Source organism: Hemiscyllium ocellatum, chromosome 12 (assembly GCF_020745735.1).
Source record: "Hemiscyllium ocellatum isolate sHemOce1 chromosome 12, sHemOce1.pat.X.cur, whole genome shotgun sequence".
Lineage (NCBI taxonomy): Eukaryota > Metazoa > Chordata > Chondrichthyes > Orectolobiformes > Hemiscylliidae > Hemiscyllium > Hemiscyllium ocellatum.
In genome coordinates, this window is record NC_083412.1 from 10,590,619 (window position 1) to 10,610,002 (window position 19,384).

At 45.9% G+C, this 19,384-nt stretch overlaps 1 protein-coding gene across 1 annotated transcript in view; it reads left to right on the plus strand.

Annotated features, from left to right (window-relative positions):
- LOC132820887 (coagulation factor X-like) overlaps positions 1 to 19,384 on the plus strand; it is a 75,025-nt gene that overhangs the window by 11,322 nt on the left and 44,319 nt on the right. Inside the window, exons 4-7 of the mRNA XM_060833246.1 lie at positions 8,909 to 9,069; positions 13,993 to 14,017; positions 16,944 to 17,057; positions 18,550 to 18,681. Of these exons, the coding sequence (XP_060689229.1) occupies positions 8,909 to 9,069; positions 13,993 to 14,017; positions 16,944 to 17,057; positions 18,550 to 18,681 (432 nt within the window). The remainder of the gene's footprint in view (positions 1 to 8,908; positions 9,070 to 13,992; positions 14,018 to 16,943; positions 17,058 to 18,549; positions 18,682 to 19,384) is intronic.

Sequence of the window (19,384 nt, forward strand, 5' to 3'; positions counted from 1 at the left end):
TGGTTCTGTCCAAAGTCTGTGCTTGGGACATGCTGGTCTCCCTGATCTCAGCTGCTGAACACCAGAGTTGCAATCATTAGATCGTTTCAGTAGTGGTTATTGATCGCTGTCCATTTTTATAAGTACTCTGTGTCCCCCATTCCTTTCATCATGTTCAGGGGCTGTGTGTACCAATTCATCCAAGACCATCTGAGATACTAAGCACCTCATAGGTAAGAGTCCTAGTGAGGTGGTCACACCTAAGGTGCAGGCAGACAGGAGCCTGGATGACCACTAGGAAAGGTAAAGGGAGTGCAGGAATCCCCTGTGACCATTCCCCATGTATACCATTTTGGATACAATTGGTGGGGGGATGATCGTTCAGGGGAAAGCAGCAATAGTCAGCTCAGTGGCGCTACAGCTGGCTCTGGGGCACAGCAGGAAAGGGCAAAGATAAACAGGACCTCAGTGACAGGAGACTGTAGTTACAGAGTAGGAGATTCTGTGGCTGCAAAGGGGAATCCAGGACGGTGTGTTGCCTCCTGGGTGCCAGGGCCCAGGATGTCTCAGAATGGCTGCAGAATGTTCTCAAGGTGGCGGGCAAAGAGTCAGAAGTCATTGTGCACTTTGGTACAAATGACATCGGTAGAAATGAGGAGGAGGTCTTGCACAGTGTTTATCGAGAACTAGGAAAAAAATTCAAAACCAGGTCCTCGTTGGTGATAATCTCTGGATTACTGCCCGTGCCACGTGTGAGTCAGAGTAAGCGCAGGAAGCTATGGCAGAATCATGCATGGTTCAAGAGTTGGTGCAAGGGGCAGGGATTCAGATTTGTAGATCGTTGGAATCTTTTTCTGGGGCAGAGGTGACCCATTCAAGAGGGACGGGTTGCAACTGGACTGGAGGGGGAACCAATATCTTGGCAGTCAGGTGCTGCAAGGGAGGGTTTAAACTAGATTGGCAGGGGGGAGGTGGGATCCTCAACATGGGGAGGCAAGTGTGAGGTTGGAAGGAGATACAGTAATCAGAAATAGTAAGTTGAAGAGGCAGGTCAGGCTGGAACACAACAGAGACTAATGAATGCCTGTTGGATTAAATTCCTTCTATTTCAGTGTAAGAGTGCTGACAGATAAGGCTGATGAACTCAGGGCGTGGATAGGTACATGGGACTGTGATTTTATAGCCATTACAGAAACATGGCTAAAGGAGGGACGGGACTCACAGCATAATGTACCAGGGTACAGGTGCTTTAGGTGGAACAGAGGTATTGGAAGGAGAGGAAGGGGAGTTGCATTTTTGATTAGGGCAAATATCGCAGCAGTAGTCAGAGATTAAATAATTAAACAATCATCCAGTGTGGCTTTGTGGGTGGAGCTAAGAAATAAGAAGGGGGTGGTGATGTTATTGGGGTTGTACGATAGGCCCCCAAATGGTCAATGGGAATTGGAGGAAACTTGCAGGAGCAATATGGTTGTCATAGTGGGGGATTTTCATTTTCCAAACATAGATTGGGACTGCCAGAACAGTAAGGGCTGAGATGGGGTGGAATTTGTTAAGTGCGTTCAGGAACGTTTCCTCAAGCAGTATGTAGAGGGCCCTAAATGGGAAGGGACAAAGATTCCTGATGAAGGGCTTTTGCCCGAAACATTGATTTTCCTGCTCTTTGGATGCTGCCTGACCTGCTGTGCTTTTCCAACTCTGACCTCCAGCATCTGCAGTCCTCACCTTTGCCTAGGGACAAAACTCGACCTACTCTTGGGAATCACGGAAGGACAGGTGACAGAGGTGACAGAGGGCAATGCACTCTGGGATCAGCGACCATAGTTCTATTAATTTTCAAATGGCTCTGGAGAGGGACAAAACTGGTCCACAGCTTCAAGTTCTAAACTGGGGCAGGGTGGAATTTGGTGGAATTAGACAGGAACTTGCAGGGGTTGGTTGGAATAGTTAGTTTGCAGGCAAAGGGAACTCTGGCAAGTGGGAGGCTGTAAAAGTGAGATAGCTAGAGTTCAAGGTCTATATGTTCCTGTGAGGGTGAAGGGTGAGTTTGGCAGGAATAGGGAACCCTGAATGATGAGATGTTGAGACTGTGACCAGAAAAAAGGAGGGGGCATGGCTCAGGTACAGGCAGCTGGGATCCTTGGAGGTATAAGGGAATACAGGAGTTTACTGAAGAAGGAAATCAGAAAGGTGAGAAGGGGATATGAGATACCCTTGGCTGAAAAGATTAGAGTGAATCCAAAGAGGTACTTTGAGTATATTAATGGAAAAAGAATAGCTAGAGAGAGAGAATAGGGCCCCTCAGGGACCAAGCGAACACGCATGTGTAGAACCACAAGGGATGGGCAAGGTTCTCAATGAATATTTCTCCTCTGTGTTTACCATGGAGAAAGACTCGAATACTTGGGAACTTGGGGAAGTTAATGGTGATATCTTGGGGACAGTCCATATCATAGTATAGGAGATTTTGGATGTATTTGAAAGTATGAAGGTGGATAAATCTCCCAGTCCTGGGCAGGTATATCCAAAAACACTGGAAGAGGCTACAGAAGAAATTGTGGGGGCCCTGGCTGATATTTTTGCATCATCATTAGCCATGGAAGAGGTGCCAGAAGTTGTGCCATTATTCAAGAAGGGCTGCAAAATAAAGCCTGGGAACTGTAGAACAAGAAGCTTAACATCTGTGCTAGTTAAGTTGCTCGAGAGGATTGTGAGGGATAAGATGTGCATGCATTTGGAAAGACAAGGTTGGATTAGGAGTAGTCAGCATGGCTTTGTGCGTGGGAGATCATATCTCAGGAATTTGTTCCAGTTCTTTGTTGAAATGACCAGGAAGGTTGACGAGGGCAGGGTGGTAGATGTAGTCTATATGGATTTCAGTAAGGGTTTTGATAAGGTTCCACATGATTGGCTGTTCTGGAAGGTTAGACCACATGGAATCCAGGGGTAGCTGGCAAAATGGATACACAATTGGCTTGATGGTGGGAAGCAGAGGGTAATAGTGGAAGGATGCTTGTCAGACTGGAGGCCTGTGATCAGTGGAGTGTCTCGGTGATCGTTGCTGGGCCAATTGTTGTTTGTTATCGATATCAATGATTTGGATGAGAATGTACAAGCCATGTTTAGTAAGTTTGCTGATGACATTAAATAGATGGTCTCGGGGAAAGTGAGGAAGGTTCTTAGAAATTGCAGCAGGACCTTGATCAGCTGGGGAAGTGGGCTGAGAAATGGCAAATGGAATTTAATATAGATAGGTGTGAGGTCTTGCATTTTGGAAAGTCAAATCAAGGTAGGAGTTTCATGGTGAATGGTAGGGCCTCAAGGAGTGCAGTGGAACAGAGAGACCTTGGAATTGAAGTGTATGGTTCTCCCAAAATGGAGTCACAGGTAGACAGGGCAGGGAAGAAGGCTTTTGATACACTGGCCTTCATCAGTCAGGGAATTGAGTATAGAAGTTGGGAGGTTATGCTTCAGTTATACAGGACATCAGAGTATTGTGTTCAGTTTTGGTCACCTTGCTATAGGAAGGATGTTATTAAACTGGAAAGAGTGCAGAGAAAATGTACAAGAAGGTTGCCTGGACTCAACGGGTTTGAGTTATCGGGAGAGTTTAGACAAGCTAGGACTTTTTCTTTAGAGCGTAGGACATTATAGAGGTGTATAAGGTCATGAAAAACATGGATAGGATGAATGAACTTAGTCTTTTTTGCAGGGTTGGGGAATCGAAGACTAGAGGGCATCAGTTTAGGGTTAGCGGAGAAAAAATAAAAGGGAATTTGAGGGGCAATGTGTGTACACAGAGGGTGGTACGCATATGAAATGAGCTGGCAGCGGAAGTGGTTGAGGCGGGTACATTAACAACATTCAAAGGCATTTGGACACACACACGGATAGGAAAGGATTAGAGGGATATGGGCCAAGTGCAGGGAAATGGGGTTAGTGTGGATGGACATTTTGATCGACATGGACTATAAAGTCATAGAGATGTACAGCATGGAAACAGACCCTTCGGTCCAACCCGTCCATGCCGACCAGATATCCCAACCCAATCTAGTCCCACCTGCCAGTACTCGGCCCATATCCCTCCAAACCTTTCCTATTCATATACTCATTCAAATGCCTATTAAATGTTGCAATTGTATCAGCCTCCACCACTTTCTCTGGCAGCTCATTCCATACACATACCACCCTCTGAGAGAAAAAGTTGCCTCATTGGTCTCTTTTATATCTTTCCCCTCTCACCCTAAACCTATGCCCTCTAGTTCTGGACTGCCCCACCCCAAGGGAAAAGACTTTGTCTATTCACCCTCTCCATGCCCCTCGTGATTTTGTGAACCTCTATAAGGTCTTGTGCCAAAGGGTCTGTCTCTCTGCTGTCCAAGTTTCCTCTGTTCCAGTGCACTCCTTAAGGCCCTACCATTCAAACTCCTACCTTGATTTGACTTTGCAAAACGCAAGACCTCACACTTACTTATATTGAACTCCATTTGCCATGTATTAGCTTACTTCCCCAGCTGATCAAGGTCCTGCTGCAATTTATGATAACCTTCCTTACTGTCCACTATATTGCCTATTTTAGTGTCATCTTCAAATTTACTAATCATGTCTTATAATCTCATCTCAGTCATTGATATTGATTAAAAAAACAGCAACGAGCCCAGCACCGACCCCTGAGACACTCCACTAGTCACAGGACTCCAGTCCAACAAACATCTTTCCACTATTACCCTCTGCTTCCCACCATCATTTTATCCAATTTGCCTGCTTATCCTGGATTCCATGTGGTCTAACCTTCCAGAGCAGCCTACCATGTGGAACCTTATCAAAGACCTTACTGAAATCCATATAGACTACATCTACCACCCTGTCCTTGTCAACCTTCCTGGTCACTTCATCAAAGAACTCTAACAAATTTGAGGCGTGCTCTCCCATGCAGAAAGCCATGTTGGCTATTCCTAATCAAAGTAAAGAAAAAGACAAGAAATTATAGGCCGGTTAGCCTGATCTTGCTCCTTAATAAAATTTTGGAGGTCATTGTGAAGGATGAAATTTCTGAACATTTGGAAGTGTACAGTAAAATAGGGCCAAGTCAGAATGACTTCATCAAGGTGAGAGCATTGCTTGACAAATCTCTTAGAATTCTTTGTGGAGGTAACAAGCAGGTTAGACCAAGGAGAGCCAATGGATGTTATCTACCTAGGCTTCCAAAAGGCCTTTGACAAGGTGCTGCAGAAGAGGCTGCTGAGTAAGATAAGGGCCCATGGTGTCAGAGGTAAGGTACTAGCATGGATGGAAGCCTGGCTGCCTGGCAGAAAGCAGTGAGTGGGGATAAAAGGGTCCTTCTCAGGATGGCAGCTGGTGACAAGTGGTGTGATGGGATAACAACTTTATACTTTATATATTAATAATTGAGATGAAGGAACTGAGGGCATTCTGGCTCGGTTTGCAGATAGGTGAAGAGGCAGGAAGGCTGCAGAAGGATTTGGAGAGGTTAGGAGAGTGGACAAAGAAGTGGCAGATGGAGTATGATGTGGGAAAGTGTGAGGTCATGCACTTTGGTAGGAAGAATAGAGACGTAGACTATTTTCTAAATGGGGAAACAATTCAGAAATCATAAGTACAAAGGGACTTGGGAGTCCTATTCCAGAATTCTCTTAAGGTAAATTTTCAGATTGAGTTGATAGTTGGGAAGGCAAATACAATGATGGCACTTATTTTGAAATGACTAGAATATGAAAGCAGGGATGTACTTCTGAGGCTTTATAGGGCTCTAGTCAGACCAGATTTGGAATATTGTGCACAATTTGGGGCCTCACACTTCAGGAAGGATGTGCTGGCCTTGGAGTGGGTTCACAAAAAATGATCCCAGGAATGGAAAGCTGAGCATATGTGGAATATTTGAGATCTACACGCATTGGAGTTTATAAGGGGGGAATCTAATTGAAACTTTCAGAAGATTGAACAGCCTGAACAGTGGATGTTGGGAAGATGTTTCCATTGGTAAGAGGGACTAGGACCTGAGGACACAGCCTTAGAGTAAAGGGAAGACCAGTTAGAATGGAGATAAGGAGGAACTTCTTCAGCCAGAGAGTGGGGAATCTGTGGCATTCATTGCCACAGAAGGCTGTGGAGGCCGGATCATTGAGTATATTTCAGACTGAGGTAGATAGGTTCTTGATTGTCAAGGGGATCAAGGGTTACGGGGAGAAAGCAGGAGAATGGGGTTGAGAAACTTATCAGCCATGATTGAATGCCAGAGCGGACCTCAATAGGCTGATCAGTCTCATATCTGCTCCTATATCTTATAGTCTCATTGCCTTCTGATGTTTCTACATGTCAGACATATAAGAAGGATTCTATAGAGCAAGCCTATAAAGTACTCTATAACTGTAAAGGTCAGGAATAGGTCGATGATTCTATAAGTCAAATATAAGTTGGGATGAGCTGATGATTTTATTCTGGGACCTCCAAGTCCTCCATTTGTTCCTCTCCCGACGTCCCCAATAATACTCTTACACTGACACTCTTATTCGTTTGGCTGAACTGGTCCTCACCCTTAACAATTTCTCCTTTGAATCCACCCACTTCCTCCAGACCAAAGGGGTAGCCATGGGCACCCTCATGGGCCCCAGCTACACCTGCCTCTTTGTCAGCTATGTAGAACAGTCCATCTTCCATAGTTACACCGGCACCACTCCCCACCTCTTCCTCCGCTACATCAATGACTGTATCAGCGCCACCTCATGCTCCCACGAGGAGGTCGAACAGTTCATCAACTTCCCAACACATTCCACCCAGACCTTAAATTCACCTGGACCATCTCTGACACCTCCCACCCCTTCCTCGACCTCTCCATCTCCATCAATGATGACCAACTCAACACTGATATTTTTCACAGGGCCACCGACTCCCACAACTACCTGGATTACACCTCCTCCCATTCTGCCTCCTACAAAAATGCCATCCCACATTCCCAATTCCTCCGCTTCTGCCACATCTGCTCCCAGGAGGATCAGTTCCACCACAAAACACACTAGATGGCTTCTTTCTTTAAAGACTGAAATTTCCCTTCCCATGTTGAAGATGCCCTCCAATGCATCTCATCCACGTCCTGCACCTCTGCTCTCGAACCCCACCCCACCAACTGCAACAAGGACAGAACACCCTCTTGGTCCTCAACTTCCAACCCATCAAACTCTGCATAAACCGCATCATCCGCTGACATTTCCGCCACCTACAAATGGACTCCAACACCAGGGGTATATTTCCCTCCCCAGCCCTATCCACTTTCTGCAAAGACCATTCCCTCCGCAACTACCTTGTCAGGTTCACGCCCCCTAACAACCCACCCTCCCCTCCTGGCACCTTTCCCCCGCCATCGATTGTATCCGTTGCTCCCGATGCAGTCTCCTCTATATTAGGGAGACTGGACGCATTTCCACAGACCGCTTTAGGGAACATCGCCAGGACACCCTCACCAATCAACCCCACCCCCCTGCGGCCCAATATTTCAACTCCCCCTCCCACTCTGCCGAGGACATGGAGGTCCTGGGCCTCCTCCACCATCATTCCCTCACCACCAGACGCCTGAAGGAGGAATGCCTCATCTTCCGCCTTAGAGCACTTCAACCCCAGGGCATCAATGTGGATTTCACCAGTTTCCTCATTTCCCTTCTCCACCTTACCCCAGTTCCAACCTTCCAGCTCAGCACTGCCCCCATGACCTATCTTATCTGCCTATCACCCTTCCCACCTATCTGCTCCACCCTCCCCCTGACCTATCACCTTCATCCCCACCTCCATCCACCTATTGCACTCTCAGCTACCTTATTCCCACCCCCACCCCCATTTATCTCTCCATCTCGGAGTCTCCCAGCCACATTCCTGATGAAGGACTCCTGCTCGAAATGTCGATTTTCCTGCTCCTCAGAAGCTGCCTGACCTGCTGTGCTTTTCCAGCACCACACAGTCTCAATGTTGATGAGTTTATAGGTTGAGGAGAGGCTGGTGATTCTATAGATCAGGGATAGGTCACTTATTCAAAAGATGAGAAACAGGCTCAAAATTATATAGAAGAAAGTGAGGATTGCAGATGTTGGAGATCAGAGTCAAAAATTGTGGTGCTGGAAAAGCACAGCCGGTCAGGCAGCATCCGAGGTGAAGGAGAATTGACGTTTTCAGCATTGGCATTCCAAAGATGTGCAGGTCAGGTGAATTGGCCATGCTAAATTGTCCATAGTTGCTATGTGCGTTAGTCAGAGGAGAGTGGGTGGGGGGGGGGGGGGGGGGCGTGTGGACTGGTTGGGCTGAAGGGCCTTTTTCCACACTGTATGGAATCTAATCTAATCCTGATTCTGTAGGTTTTAGCAATTGGTCCTGATTATATAGGTTTCAGAGATAGATGTCAGGAACAGGCCCCGATTCTACAGGTGACATGGATAAATCCTGATTCTATGGGAGTCAGGGATAGGCCCTTATTCTAAAGATATCACAGAATCCCTACATTGTGGAATCAGACCCTTCAGCCCAACAAGTCCACACCAACCCTCCGAAGAGTAACCCACCCAGACCCATTCCCCCTGACCTAACCTACACATCCCTGAGCATCATGGGCAATTTAACATGGTCAATCCACCTAAGCTGAACATCTTTGGATTGTGGGAGGAACCCCGAAGAACTCGCAGACACAGGGGAAATGTGCAAACGCCACTTATTCCACAGGTTGGTATTGAACCCGGGTCCTTGCCACTGTGAGGCGGCAGTGCTAACCACTGAGCCACCCTGCCAGAGGTGTCTGGGATAGGCGCAGTTATGTCTTTCCCATTGACCTCCCCCACCCCCTCACGATAAGCCTACCCTGTAACTTCCCGACAAACTGAGTGGAATGGCAGCTCCTAATTGCTTTGTATATCACTTTGCTCCGTCCCAGTGTTTGTGACTCATGAAAAGGCCAATAACCTCCTAGCAAGACAGAGGCGGGCAAACAGCTTTCTGGAGGAATTTAAAGAGGGTGACGTGGAGAGGGAATGCATTGAAGAACGGTGCTCGAAAGAAGAAGTGAGAGAAATCTTTGAAGATGACCGGCGAACTGTAAGCAACACTATCTCTGGCTTCCATCTTTGATTGCTGCTCTTAGCTGTTCCGTGTCTGAGCAGGACAACATCCTAGTGATGAGGAAATATCTCTTCAGTCGAAACCTGTTGGTTTCTCTATCATGAGAGATGGAGAACAAATCACTGAATGTGTTTATGAAAGAGGTGGATTTCTAGGAGCTAAAGGTGTCAAGGATATGAGGAGAGAGAAAGGCTATAGCTTTGTGATTGAGGGTCAGCCACGATTACATTGAAAGGTGGAACTGGCTGGATGGGCCAAATGGCCTACTTTTGCTCCTAATGCATACATTTCTCTTCCTTTCCCTGAACGCACTGATTTGAGGTGTATTAGCCAATCCAGTCATTCAAATTTCCAGTCACTTCTTTTTATGTTGGCATATGCCAAGAACATTATTTTGGTACTCCATACTATCACCAGAGAGACTCCAAATAAAGATACCTCTGTGTCAATCTCATTCATACCATGAGCACGCTGAGGCATTTCCCGCATAGCTCTCAGTTCTCATGCTTGCTATGCTTTTTCTGGTAAATAGGACAGGATGTCGCTATGACACAGGATCAGCAATGTGGAGGCCTGAAATTCTAGGTGAGTTTGCCAAATGGAATTCCAACAGGAAATAAAAATCTGGCTCCAGTGGGTTGACAACCAAACTGTCAGATTCCTATGGAAATCCAATGGGCTGGAAGCTCGAGGGAATGGAGACCTGAAGTCCCCCAACAGCCTGGCCTACTTGTGACTCCTGTAGCCCCAAGTCAGTGCGGTTGCCTCTCAGTGAGCCCTGGCTGGACTTGTCCTGAGTGTGGAGACCTAGGCAATCAATGCAGTTACATCAAAAATAACATTTGGCAAAAAGCCAATCATCACCTTCTCAGGGGAAGGAGATGTGGTGATATAGTAGTTCACATCACTGGACTCGTAATTCAGAACACCAGGTTTACATTCTGGACAGCATTTGAATCACATCATGGCACAGTGACATTTGAATTCAATCCAAATTGGGAATTAAAAGCTGCCCTAATAGTGACCATGTCAGCACTAGCACTAAGGCAGTCCTTAGCAGTGACACTAACATCCCACAAACAATATATTTTTAAATGATCATTTGAGTAAGAGGGGGATGTGAGGAAGACACTTTTCAACATGGCAAGTGGAAATGACTTAGAACTCACTGCCTTCAAAGATGTGGTGACAACCATGGAAACATGAAGTAAAGGAGCTGGAGTAGGCCATTCAGCCCCTCGAGCCTGCTCTGTGATTCAATATGATGGTGGCTGATCTAACAACTCCATATCCTGTTCCCTGTTACTCCCTATAGACTTTGATCCCTTTAGCCCTAAGAACTATATCTAACTCCTTCATGAAAATATTCAATGTTTTCGCTTCAACTGGTTACTGTGGAAGAAAATTCCATAAGCTTATCACGGTCTAGGTGAAGACATTTCTCCTCATCTCAGTCCTCAATGGTCTCTCCTGTGTCCTTAAACTGTGACTCCTGGCTCTGGACTCCCTGGTCATCGGGAACCTCTGTCCTGTATGTACCCTGTCCAGTTACAGTTGGAATTTTATAGATTTTTATGAAATCCTCTTTCATTCTTCTAAATTTCAATGAATCCAAACTTTATTCATATGTCCGTCCTGCCATCCCAGGAGTCAATCTGATTAATCCTTGTTGCACACCCTCTATCACCAGAACATCCTCTCTCAGGTAAGGAGACCAAAACTGCACGCAATACTCTATGTATGGTCTTACCAAGGCCTTGTAGAATTGTAGCAAGGTTTAGAGGGAATTTGAGGAAAAGTTTTTCTTTACCCATTGGGTGGCAGGATTCTGGAAAGCACTGCCTTGAGGCAGGACACCTAATGACCTTTTAAAAAGTACTTGGATGAGCATTTGAAGTGTCAGAGTATCTGGGTATAGTGTGGAGAGCGGGGGCTAGTGCCGTTTGGTGCACTTTAGTCAGTACATACTCAAAGGGCTAACGGGTCTCTTGTGTACTCTATTATTGTATGTTTTCCCCACCTTCCAACCACCCTTCCCCACGACATATCATTGAACCTCTCGGATCTCCAACCACTCCCTCAACTCCCACCAGTTCCAGGTCCATTCCTCTATCAGAAATACTCCCATCAGAGAGTCTGCCTCTGTGTGCCCAGTACATGACCAGGTCAATTGCAATCCTGCCTGGAAATTCATTTCATTTCATCCTTGGGCACTGCCGGCTTTAATAAAGAGTTAAAAATTAGACAACACCACGTTATAGTCCAACAGGTTTATTTGGAAGCACTAGCTTTCATAGCAATGCTCCTTTATTGGGTGCCTGATGACAACCACCTGATGAAGGGGCAATGCTCCAAAAGCTAGTGCTTCCAATTAAACCTGTTGGGCTATAACCTGGTGTTATGTGATTTTTAACTTTGTCTACCCCAGTCCAACACCGGCACCTCCACATTTAGCAAAGAGAGTATTGTATTGGGCGTGCAACCGCTGGGAAGCATCAGAGCTGTGGTCTTTGACAAGGGGTGTATGGTGAGGGTGAAACTATGCCACATAATGTCCCTGGACTAATGGGTTACACCAGACAAGGGTGAAAACTGCAACTTCATCAAACACGCGTCCTTCACAGAGAAACACCTGCCCGTATTGCATCTCCCATGAGGAAGTCTTCAGGAGCAGTAGGTGACTATGAGCCTGAAGCTCTGGGTTTGATTCCTATCCCTGAGGGCCAAGGGAAGTGTAATGTGGCCAATAGGTTGAGAATCAACAATATGACCGGGGGGGGGGACAGGTTGTTGGAAGGTGGGGGAAAACACACAATTATAGAGTACAGAAGAGGCCCTTTGAGTAAATCCCCCCAACACACAGCAGTGAGAATTGGAGAGATTCGTGGTCACTTTGGTAATTGAGAGAAACCAGAGCCTCTGTCATCAGTCTCCATGGCTCCTGATTGTAACATGCAAGTAAACGTTGCCACAATGACTTGTATTCCATGGTAGGTCAATGTGGATCAGATTGGTGTTGATAGCTCAGGGTTCAATTCCCCTGGGTTGGGATGTATTCAGGTCCAGTCTTTTTGCTCCAACCATGGTGATGATTGCCGCTCATTTAAGGGTGACCCTGCCTTCAGGCAGAGAGCTGATGAAGGAGAATTTATCGCCCAGCTCTTAAAAGTCTCACCCCTGTTTCACACCAATCCATTCCAGGTCAATTTCTCTTCTACTAACCACGGATCTCATTGCTCACTCCCATCCCACTCCCACTTCTGACTAGCCTTCCCATTGACCACCAACCTCACAATTCATGAGTCATAGAGTCATACAGCACAGAAACACACCTTTTAGACCAACCAGTCCATGTCGAAAATAATCCCAAACTAAATTACTCCCACCTGCCTGCGCTTAGCCCATATCCCTCCAAACATTTCTTCCTCATGAACTTAGCCAAAAGTCTTTTGAACTTTGTAACTGTTCTCACATCCACCACTTCTTCTGGAAGAAAATGCCACACACAAAGCACTCCCTGTGTAAAAACATTGGCCCTTGTCTGTATTTAATTCGTAGGCCTCTCACCTTAAAAATATGCTTGCCAGCCTTAAAAGCTGCCACCCTAGGCAAAACACGCTTTCTATTCACCTTATCTATGTCCCTCATGATTTTAAAAATCTCTATAAGGTCACTCTCAACCTCCTACACCACAGTGAAAAAATTCCCAGCCTTTCCTTATCGATCGCTTTCCAACTATCTCCAATCCCTCACCTACCTTTACAGAATGTACCTTTGTGTGATCCATTGGTGATAACATCAATATTCTTGTGTACATTCACCAGCTCCATGGCTTTACTGCCTTCTTACTCTTCACATTCAATATCCAAGCCCAGCATCTTGGGTGGCACAGTGGTTAGTGCTGCTGCCTCATAGCACCAGGATCCCAGGTTCAATTCCAGCCTCAGGTGACTGCCTATGTGGAGTCTGTAGTTTCTCCCTGTGTTGGCATGGGTTTCCTCTGGATGCTCCAGTTTTGTCACAAAGATGTGCAGGTCAGGTGAATTGGCTCGCACTAAAATAGTGTTAGGTGCATTAGTCAGAGGGAAATGGGACTGGGTCGGTTACTCTTCGGAGGGTTGGTGTGGACTTGTTGGGCTGAAGGGCCTGTTTCCATACTGTAGGAAATCTAATCTCAATGATACTATTAATGTCATCTATCTCACTGACTATTTGTAGTTTTACCTTTCCCCTAAAAACAAGATGAGACCATAGAGTTCGATATTAGGGGTGGACAACATTTACCAAATAATCCGGAACCCTCGCACATAATTCAAGAGTTATGTTGGGAACCAACTGAAGATTATCAGTTCGCGTCACAGTGGGATTCATTTGCACCTGCTGGAAGCTGCATATCTTCACACATAGGGCCCTGCACTTTGTAGAGCAACAGAAAATTTCCATAAACTGTACCTTTTCAATGAGGCAGGGGTCATGGAGACAAATAATCTCTGCTATAACTCCATGATGAGTGTTCTGACGAGAGCCGGCTGGCCAATTTCAATGTTAGCAGTTAATAGTTCCTGTTGCAACACCTCAGCAACCACAGTCCCACCAATCAGCACCAGACTGCAGAAACCGCTGCACCCTTCCTAAAGGCTGGTTTGATTGCCATTCAGTCCTGATCACTGCCAGACTACACGTCTCTTTTCTTTGCAATGTTTAACTAATGGACTGTCCTCCAGCTCACGTGAATTAAACTGTGCAGTCCTCAGGAAGGACGATACTGGTGGGACATTAGTTTGTGACAATAAAGACAGTGAGCTCCCTATCTGACTCTGCTTACAATGTCCCTCTCTGTCTTTACTCAATATTCTATAACACTGTATATACTGACATGCTTTCATCTTCTTGTTTCAGGATGAATATTGGAATAAGTATGTAGGTGAGTAATAATTTAAACATATATTTTTTCAGTTCGAATCCCTCGGATTGAGTCATTGTTTAGCCCCAAGAGGAATGGTCTGAGTGAACCTGTGCAGTGAGGGAACTACCTATCAGAGTAAGGGAGTATGGGGGAAGGTTAGCAATCTCAGTGCTGTGATCTCCAAACTTTCCCACATGGTGATGGGATTGCAGGATTGGCTCTTAAGCAAAGACCTCAGATCTAGGACTGAGGAGCCCTCAATCATTGAAGCATCAGAGATGATGTAAGTACAGAAAGGCCTTTTGTAATATCACGCTCAAGCCTCTTCTACTCTCTGAGATCCCTTTCAACCTCTCCCCACTCTTAGTAGTCTCTCTCTGCTCCTTTCCAATTTCTCCCTCTTTCTGTTCACCTACTCTCTTTCTTTCTCTCCACCAGAAGAGTCATAGAGTCATACAGCATGGACACAGACCCTTTGGTCCAACCAGTCCATGCAGACCATGTTCCCAAACCAAACTAATTCCTCCCGCCTGTGTTTGGCACATATCCCTCCAAACCTTTCCCATTCACGTACGTGTACAAAGCCTTTTAAATGTTGTAACTGTATCCAACCACCACTTCTTCTGGCAGTTCATTCCACACGGACCACTCTCTATATAAAAACCTTGAGCATCTTGTCCTTTTTAAATCTTTTTCCTCTTATATTAAAAATATGCCCCTTAGTTTTGAAATCACCACTTTCCGGAAAATACCCCTTGATAATCACCTTCTCTATACCCCTCATGATTCTATACATCGCTATAAGGCCGCCCCTCAACCCTCCAGTGAAAAAAATCCCAGCCTATCCTGTCTATCTTTATAACCTAACCCTCCAATCCCAACTACATTTGGTAGGTTTTATCTTAACCTTCTCTGATCTAATAGTATCCTTCCTTTAGCAGTGTGACCAGAACTGCACACAGAAGAGGTCTCATCAATGTCCTGTACAACCTCAACATGACATCCCAACTCCTCGGTCTGACCAATGAAGGCTAAATGCTAAATGCCCTCTTAACCAACCATGTATTATGGACCTGAACCCCTGTTCAAAACACTACCCAAGACCTTACCATTTATTGTACAAGTCCAGCCCTTGTTCTTTTCACCAAAATGCAAAATCTTGCATTTATCTAAACTAGGGACGGCACGGTGGCTCAGTGGTTAGCACTGCAGCTTTACAGCGCCAGGGACCCAGGTTCAATTCCAGACTTGGACAACTGTCTGTGTGGAGTTTGCACCTTCTCCCGTGTCTGTGTGGGTTTCCTCTGGTTTCCTCCCTGTGCAGATTATGGGAATTGGCCGTGCCAAATTGTCCATAGTGTTCAGGGATGTTTAGGTTAGATGCATTAGTTAAGGATAAAGATAGAGTGGAGAAATGGGTGGGATACTCTTCAGAGCATCAGTATGGACCTATTGGGCCAAAGGGCCTATTTCCACACTGTAGGGATTCTATACATTCTAAACTCCACCTACCACTTCTCAGCCAATTGATCAAGATCTCGACGCAATCTTCAATAGCCATCTTCACTGTCCACTTTGCCATTAATTTTGGTGTCATCTACAAATGTACTCACGGTGCCTTTTTTATATTCTCATCTAAATCATTTATATAAATGTTTTATATAAACTAAAGTAGACCCAGTACTGATCCCTGTGGAACACTGCTGGTCACAGGCCTCCAGTCTGAAAAAAAAACCCTCCATCACCATTCCCTGTCTCCTGCTGTTAAGCCAATTTTGTGTTCAATTGGCAAGCTTACCCTGAATCCCATGTGGTTGGGCTTTATTAATTAGTCTATGATGCAGAACCTCATCAAAGGCTTTACTAAAGTCCATGTAGACAACATTCTGCTGTTATCAATCTCTTTGGTTACATCCTCCGAAAACTCACTCAAGGTGTGAGGGACGATTTCCCTGGCACAAAACCATGCTGACTATTGTTTATTAGTCCTTGCTTCTCCAAATGCATGTTTTCTCTATCGTTCTGAATCCCCTCCAACCTACCCAACACTGAATTCAGACTCACAGGTCTGCAGTTCCAGGCTTCTCTTTACTTCCTTTCTTATATAGGCACAACGTTAGCCACTGTTTAGTTCTCCAGCACCTCACCCATGGTTATATAAAAAAGTTGCCCCTCAGGTTCCCTTTTATTCTTTCCCTTCTAACCTTTTCCCAATTCCTCGATTCCCCAACCCTGGGAAAAAGACCGAGTGCATTAACCGTATCCGTACCTCTCATAATCTTATACGCGTCTAAAAGAGCCCCCTCAGTCTCCAACTCCCTACAACTCAGAATCTTGAGTCCTGGCAGCTTCCTGCTCTCTTTCTGGTTCAATAACATCCTTCCTATAGCAAGGAAACCAAAATTGAACACAGCAATCCAAGTGTGGCCTCACCAATGTCCTGTACAACGGCAACATAACTTCCCACCTTCCATACTCAGTGCCCTGACTGATGAAGGCCAGTGTGCCAAAAGCCTTCTTCACTGCCCTGTCTACCTGTGACACCACTTTCAGAGAACCGTGCACCCGAACTCCAAGGTCCCTCTGTTGCACTACACTCCTTAAGGCCCTACTATTCACGAAGAGAAACAGAGTTAACATTTCAAGTCTGATACCAAGAGACGACAGTTTTGAGGCAGTTTTGAGGCCACTAGCTGCAAACACTCTGCTCACTGTCCTGAAGAAAATGTCTTTACTATTTGTAGCATTAAATATTTGAAGTTTGCTGTTTTATTGGGGAATGACTTTAAGTACACTGGACCTGGAGAGAATCTCGGAAATGGGTGGGGGAAGTGGGTGGAGTTGGGGAATGACGGGGAATTGGTGGGGGGGCAGGGGTGGGAGGGAATGAAAAGAGTTTTACGGAGGTGTTTCAGATGGATGCCATTCTCTTCCCCTTTCTCAGACGGCGATCAGTGTGAGTCCAACCCTTGCAGGAACGGGGGCGTCTGTCGTGATAACGTTAACCGGTACGATTGCCAATGTCCAAAGGGTTACCATGGCAGCAACTGCGAGATTGGTAAGATCCCAGAGAGAGGCATTGACTGGCTACATCCAGCAGAGTGACATGTTCGTGTGAGGTCAATGGTACAGGGTGGCACTCCCTGGACAAGACTGCAGTCAGGGGCTGGGCACTGGAGGTATGTAGGTGAGAGGGGAAAAGCCTGTGTGGGAAGGTAGACATCATTCCTAACCTCATGTTTAAATGTTACCTTGTCAGCTTCTCCTGGACTTTACTCAGGGGGATTGGCTATACCAAATTGTCCAGTGTTGGGTGCATTAGTTGGGGTTAATACAGAGTAGGGAAATGGGTCTGGGTGGGTTACTCTTCGGAGTGTCAATGTGGACTTGTTGGGCCGAAGGGTCTGTTTCCTTACTGTAGGGAATCTAATCTAATCTACTTGATAGGTTTGGCCTAGAGGTGAAGGTCTCACACTTTTAACTCTGCCTGGCCAATGGAAACCAACTAACTGAGCTCTTCAAACCGCTCTGGGTTACCCATGGACTAGAAAACCACAATGGAAGTCACCTTCTGAATTTTGATTGCCTGTACTGCACAAAAAGCAGGAACCCAGGGTCTATCTTACAAGCAAGGTCTACCTTTGCATATCAAGGTGTCAGGATAGGTCCGCCATTTTAACAGGCTGGGTTTAGTTTTCTTTATTCTTCAATGAGATATGGTCATCACTGGTATTTTGTCATCCATCCCTAACTGCCCGAGAACAAAGTGGTTTGCTCAACGAATTCAGAGAACAGTTAAGAGTCAACCATATTGCATTAGGTCTGGAATCTAATGTAGGCCAGATCGGATAAAGTTGGCAGATTTACCTCCCTGAAGGGCATTAGTGAACCAGATTGGGGCTTTATGACAATCGATGGCAAGCTGGCTCAGTGGTTAGCACTACTGCCTCACAGTGCCAGGAGCTGGAGTTCAATTCCACGCTCAGATGACTGCCTGCAAGAGGGAAAGGGGCTGAATGTTTCACCTCCTTCAGAATGTTTTGAAGAACATTCATTGGGCTTTTAACTCTGTTTCCCTCTTCACGGACGCTGCCAGACCTGCTGAGATTCTCTAGTGATTTCTGTTTTTGCTCGTGACCCAGGATGATAAACTGGATTTCTGGCTTGCTCACTCAGAATATTATATCCATTGCCCATGAGCAGAGCAGGAATGGATGGATTAAGGCGATCTGGCAAGCTGTCAATTGAGAGCTCAGAGGATGATGGAGGTTGAGGGGCCTGATCTTTATTGGATTATGATATGGAGGAGCCGGTGTTGGGCTGGGGCGGACAAAGTTAAAATCACACAACACCAGGCTATAGTCTAATCGGTTTATTTAGAAGTACAAGCTTTTGGAGGGTTGCCTAGCTATCTGATGAAGGAGCAGCTTGTACAATTGGACTATAACCTGGTGTTGTGTGATTTTTACCTTTATTGGATTAATGAGCTCTCTTATACTCCCCCACAGCATTGTTATGTGTGCTTCATGTCTCCTTCTTGCTACTTTCAGATGTCCCACAGCTCTGCAACCTAGACAATGGAGGTTGCCAGCATTTCTGTAGGGTCCAAAGGGAACAAGTCAGGTGCTCCTGCGTCAATGGCTTTGCACTTCATGCAAACAAGAGATCCTGTATTCCAGAAGGTAAACATGTAACGTTGCGTGAGATGTGCTCTCCTAAGGTTCGGTGGTTAGCACTGCTGCCTCACAGCACCAGGGACCCAAGTTTGATTCCAGACTTGGCCGACCATCTGTGTGGGTTTCCTCTGTTTACAAGACAGCATGAGCCAGGCACATTTGTTCAGTTTGACACACTTTAGTCCCCTCACCATCTCATTTGGTTGTGATGTGTACTGACCATAGACAACTTAATTATCCCTTCCCTCAGTCATGATCAAGGAGTCTAGGTTTAGTGTGGTGCTGGAACAGCAAAGCAGGTCAGGCCGCATCTGAGACGCAGGAAAATCGATGTTTCAGCCAAAAGCCCTTCATCGGGAATGGAGATAATATTTATAGAATCCCTACGGTGTGGAAGCAGACCATTCAGCCCCTCCCTGCACATCTTTGGAGGATACTAGAGCACCCGGAGGAAACTTATGTAGCCAAGAGACAAATACGCAAACTCCACACAGACAGTTGCCCAAGAGTGGAATTGAATCCAGCTCCCTGGTGCTGTGAGGCAAGAATGCTAACTGTTGAGCCACAGCGTTGTCCCAGGGGATGTATTTTCACTGTTCCTTCACTGTCGCTGGGTCAAAATCCCAAAACTCCCTCCTGAACAGCATTGTGGGGCTACCTACAGACATGGATTCCAGCAACTCCAGATTACTGTGTGGAGAAAACAAGG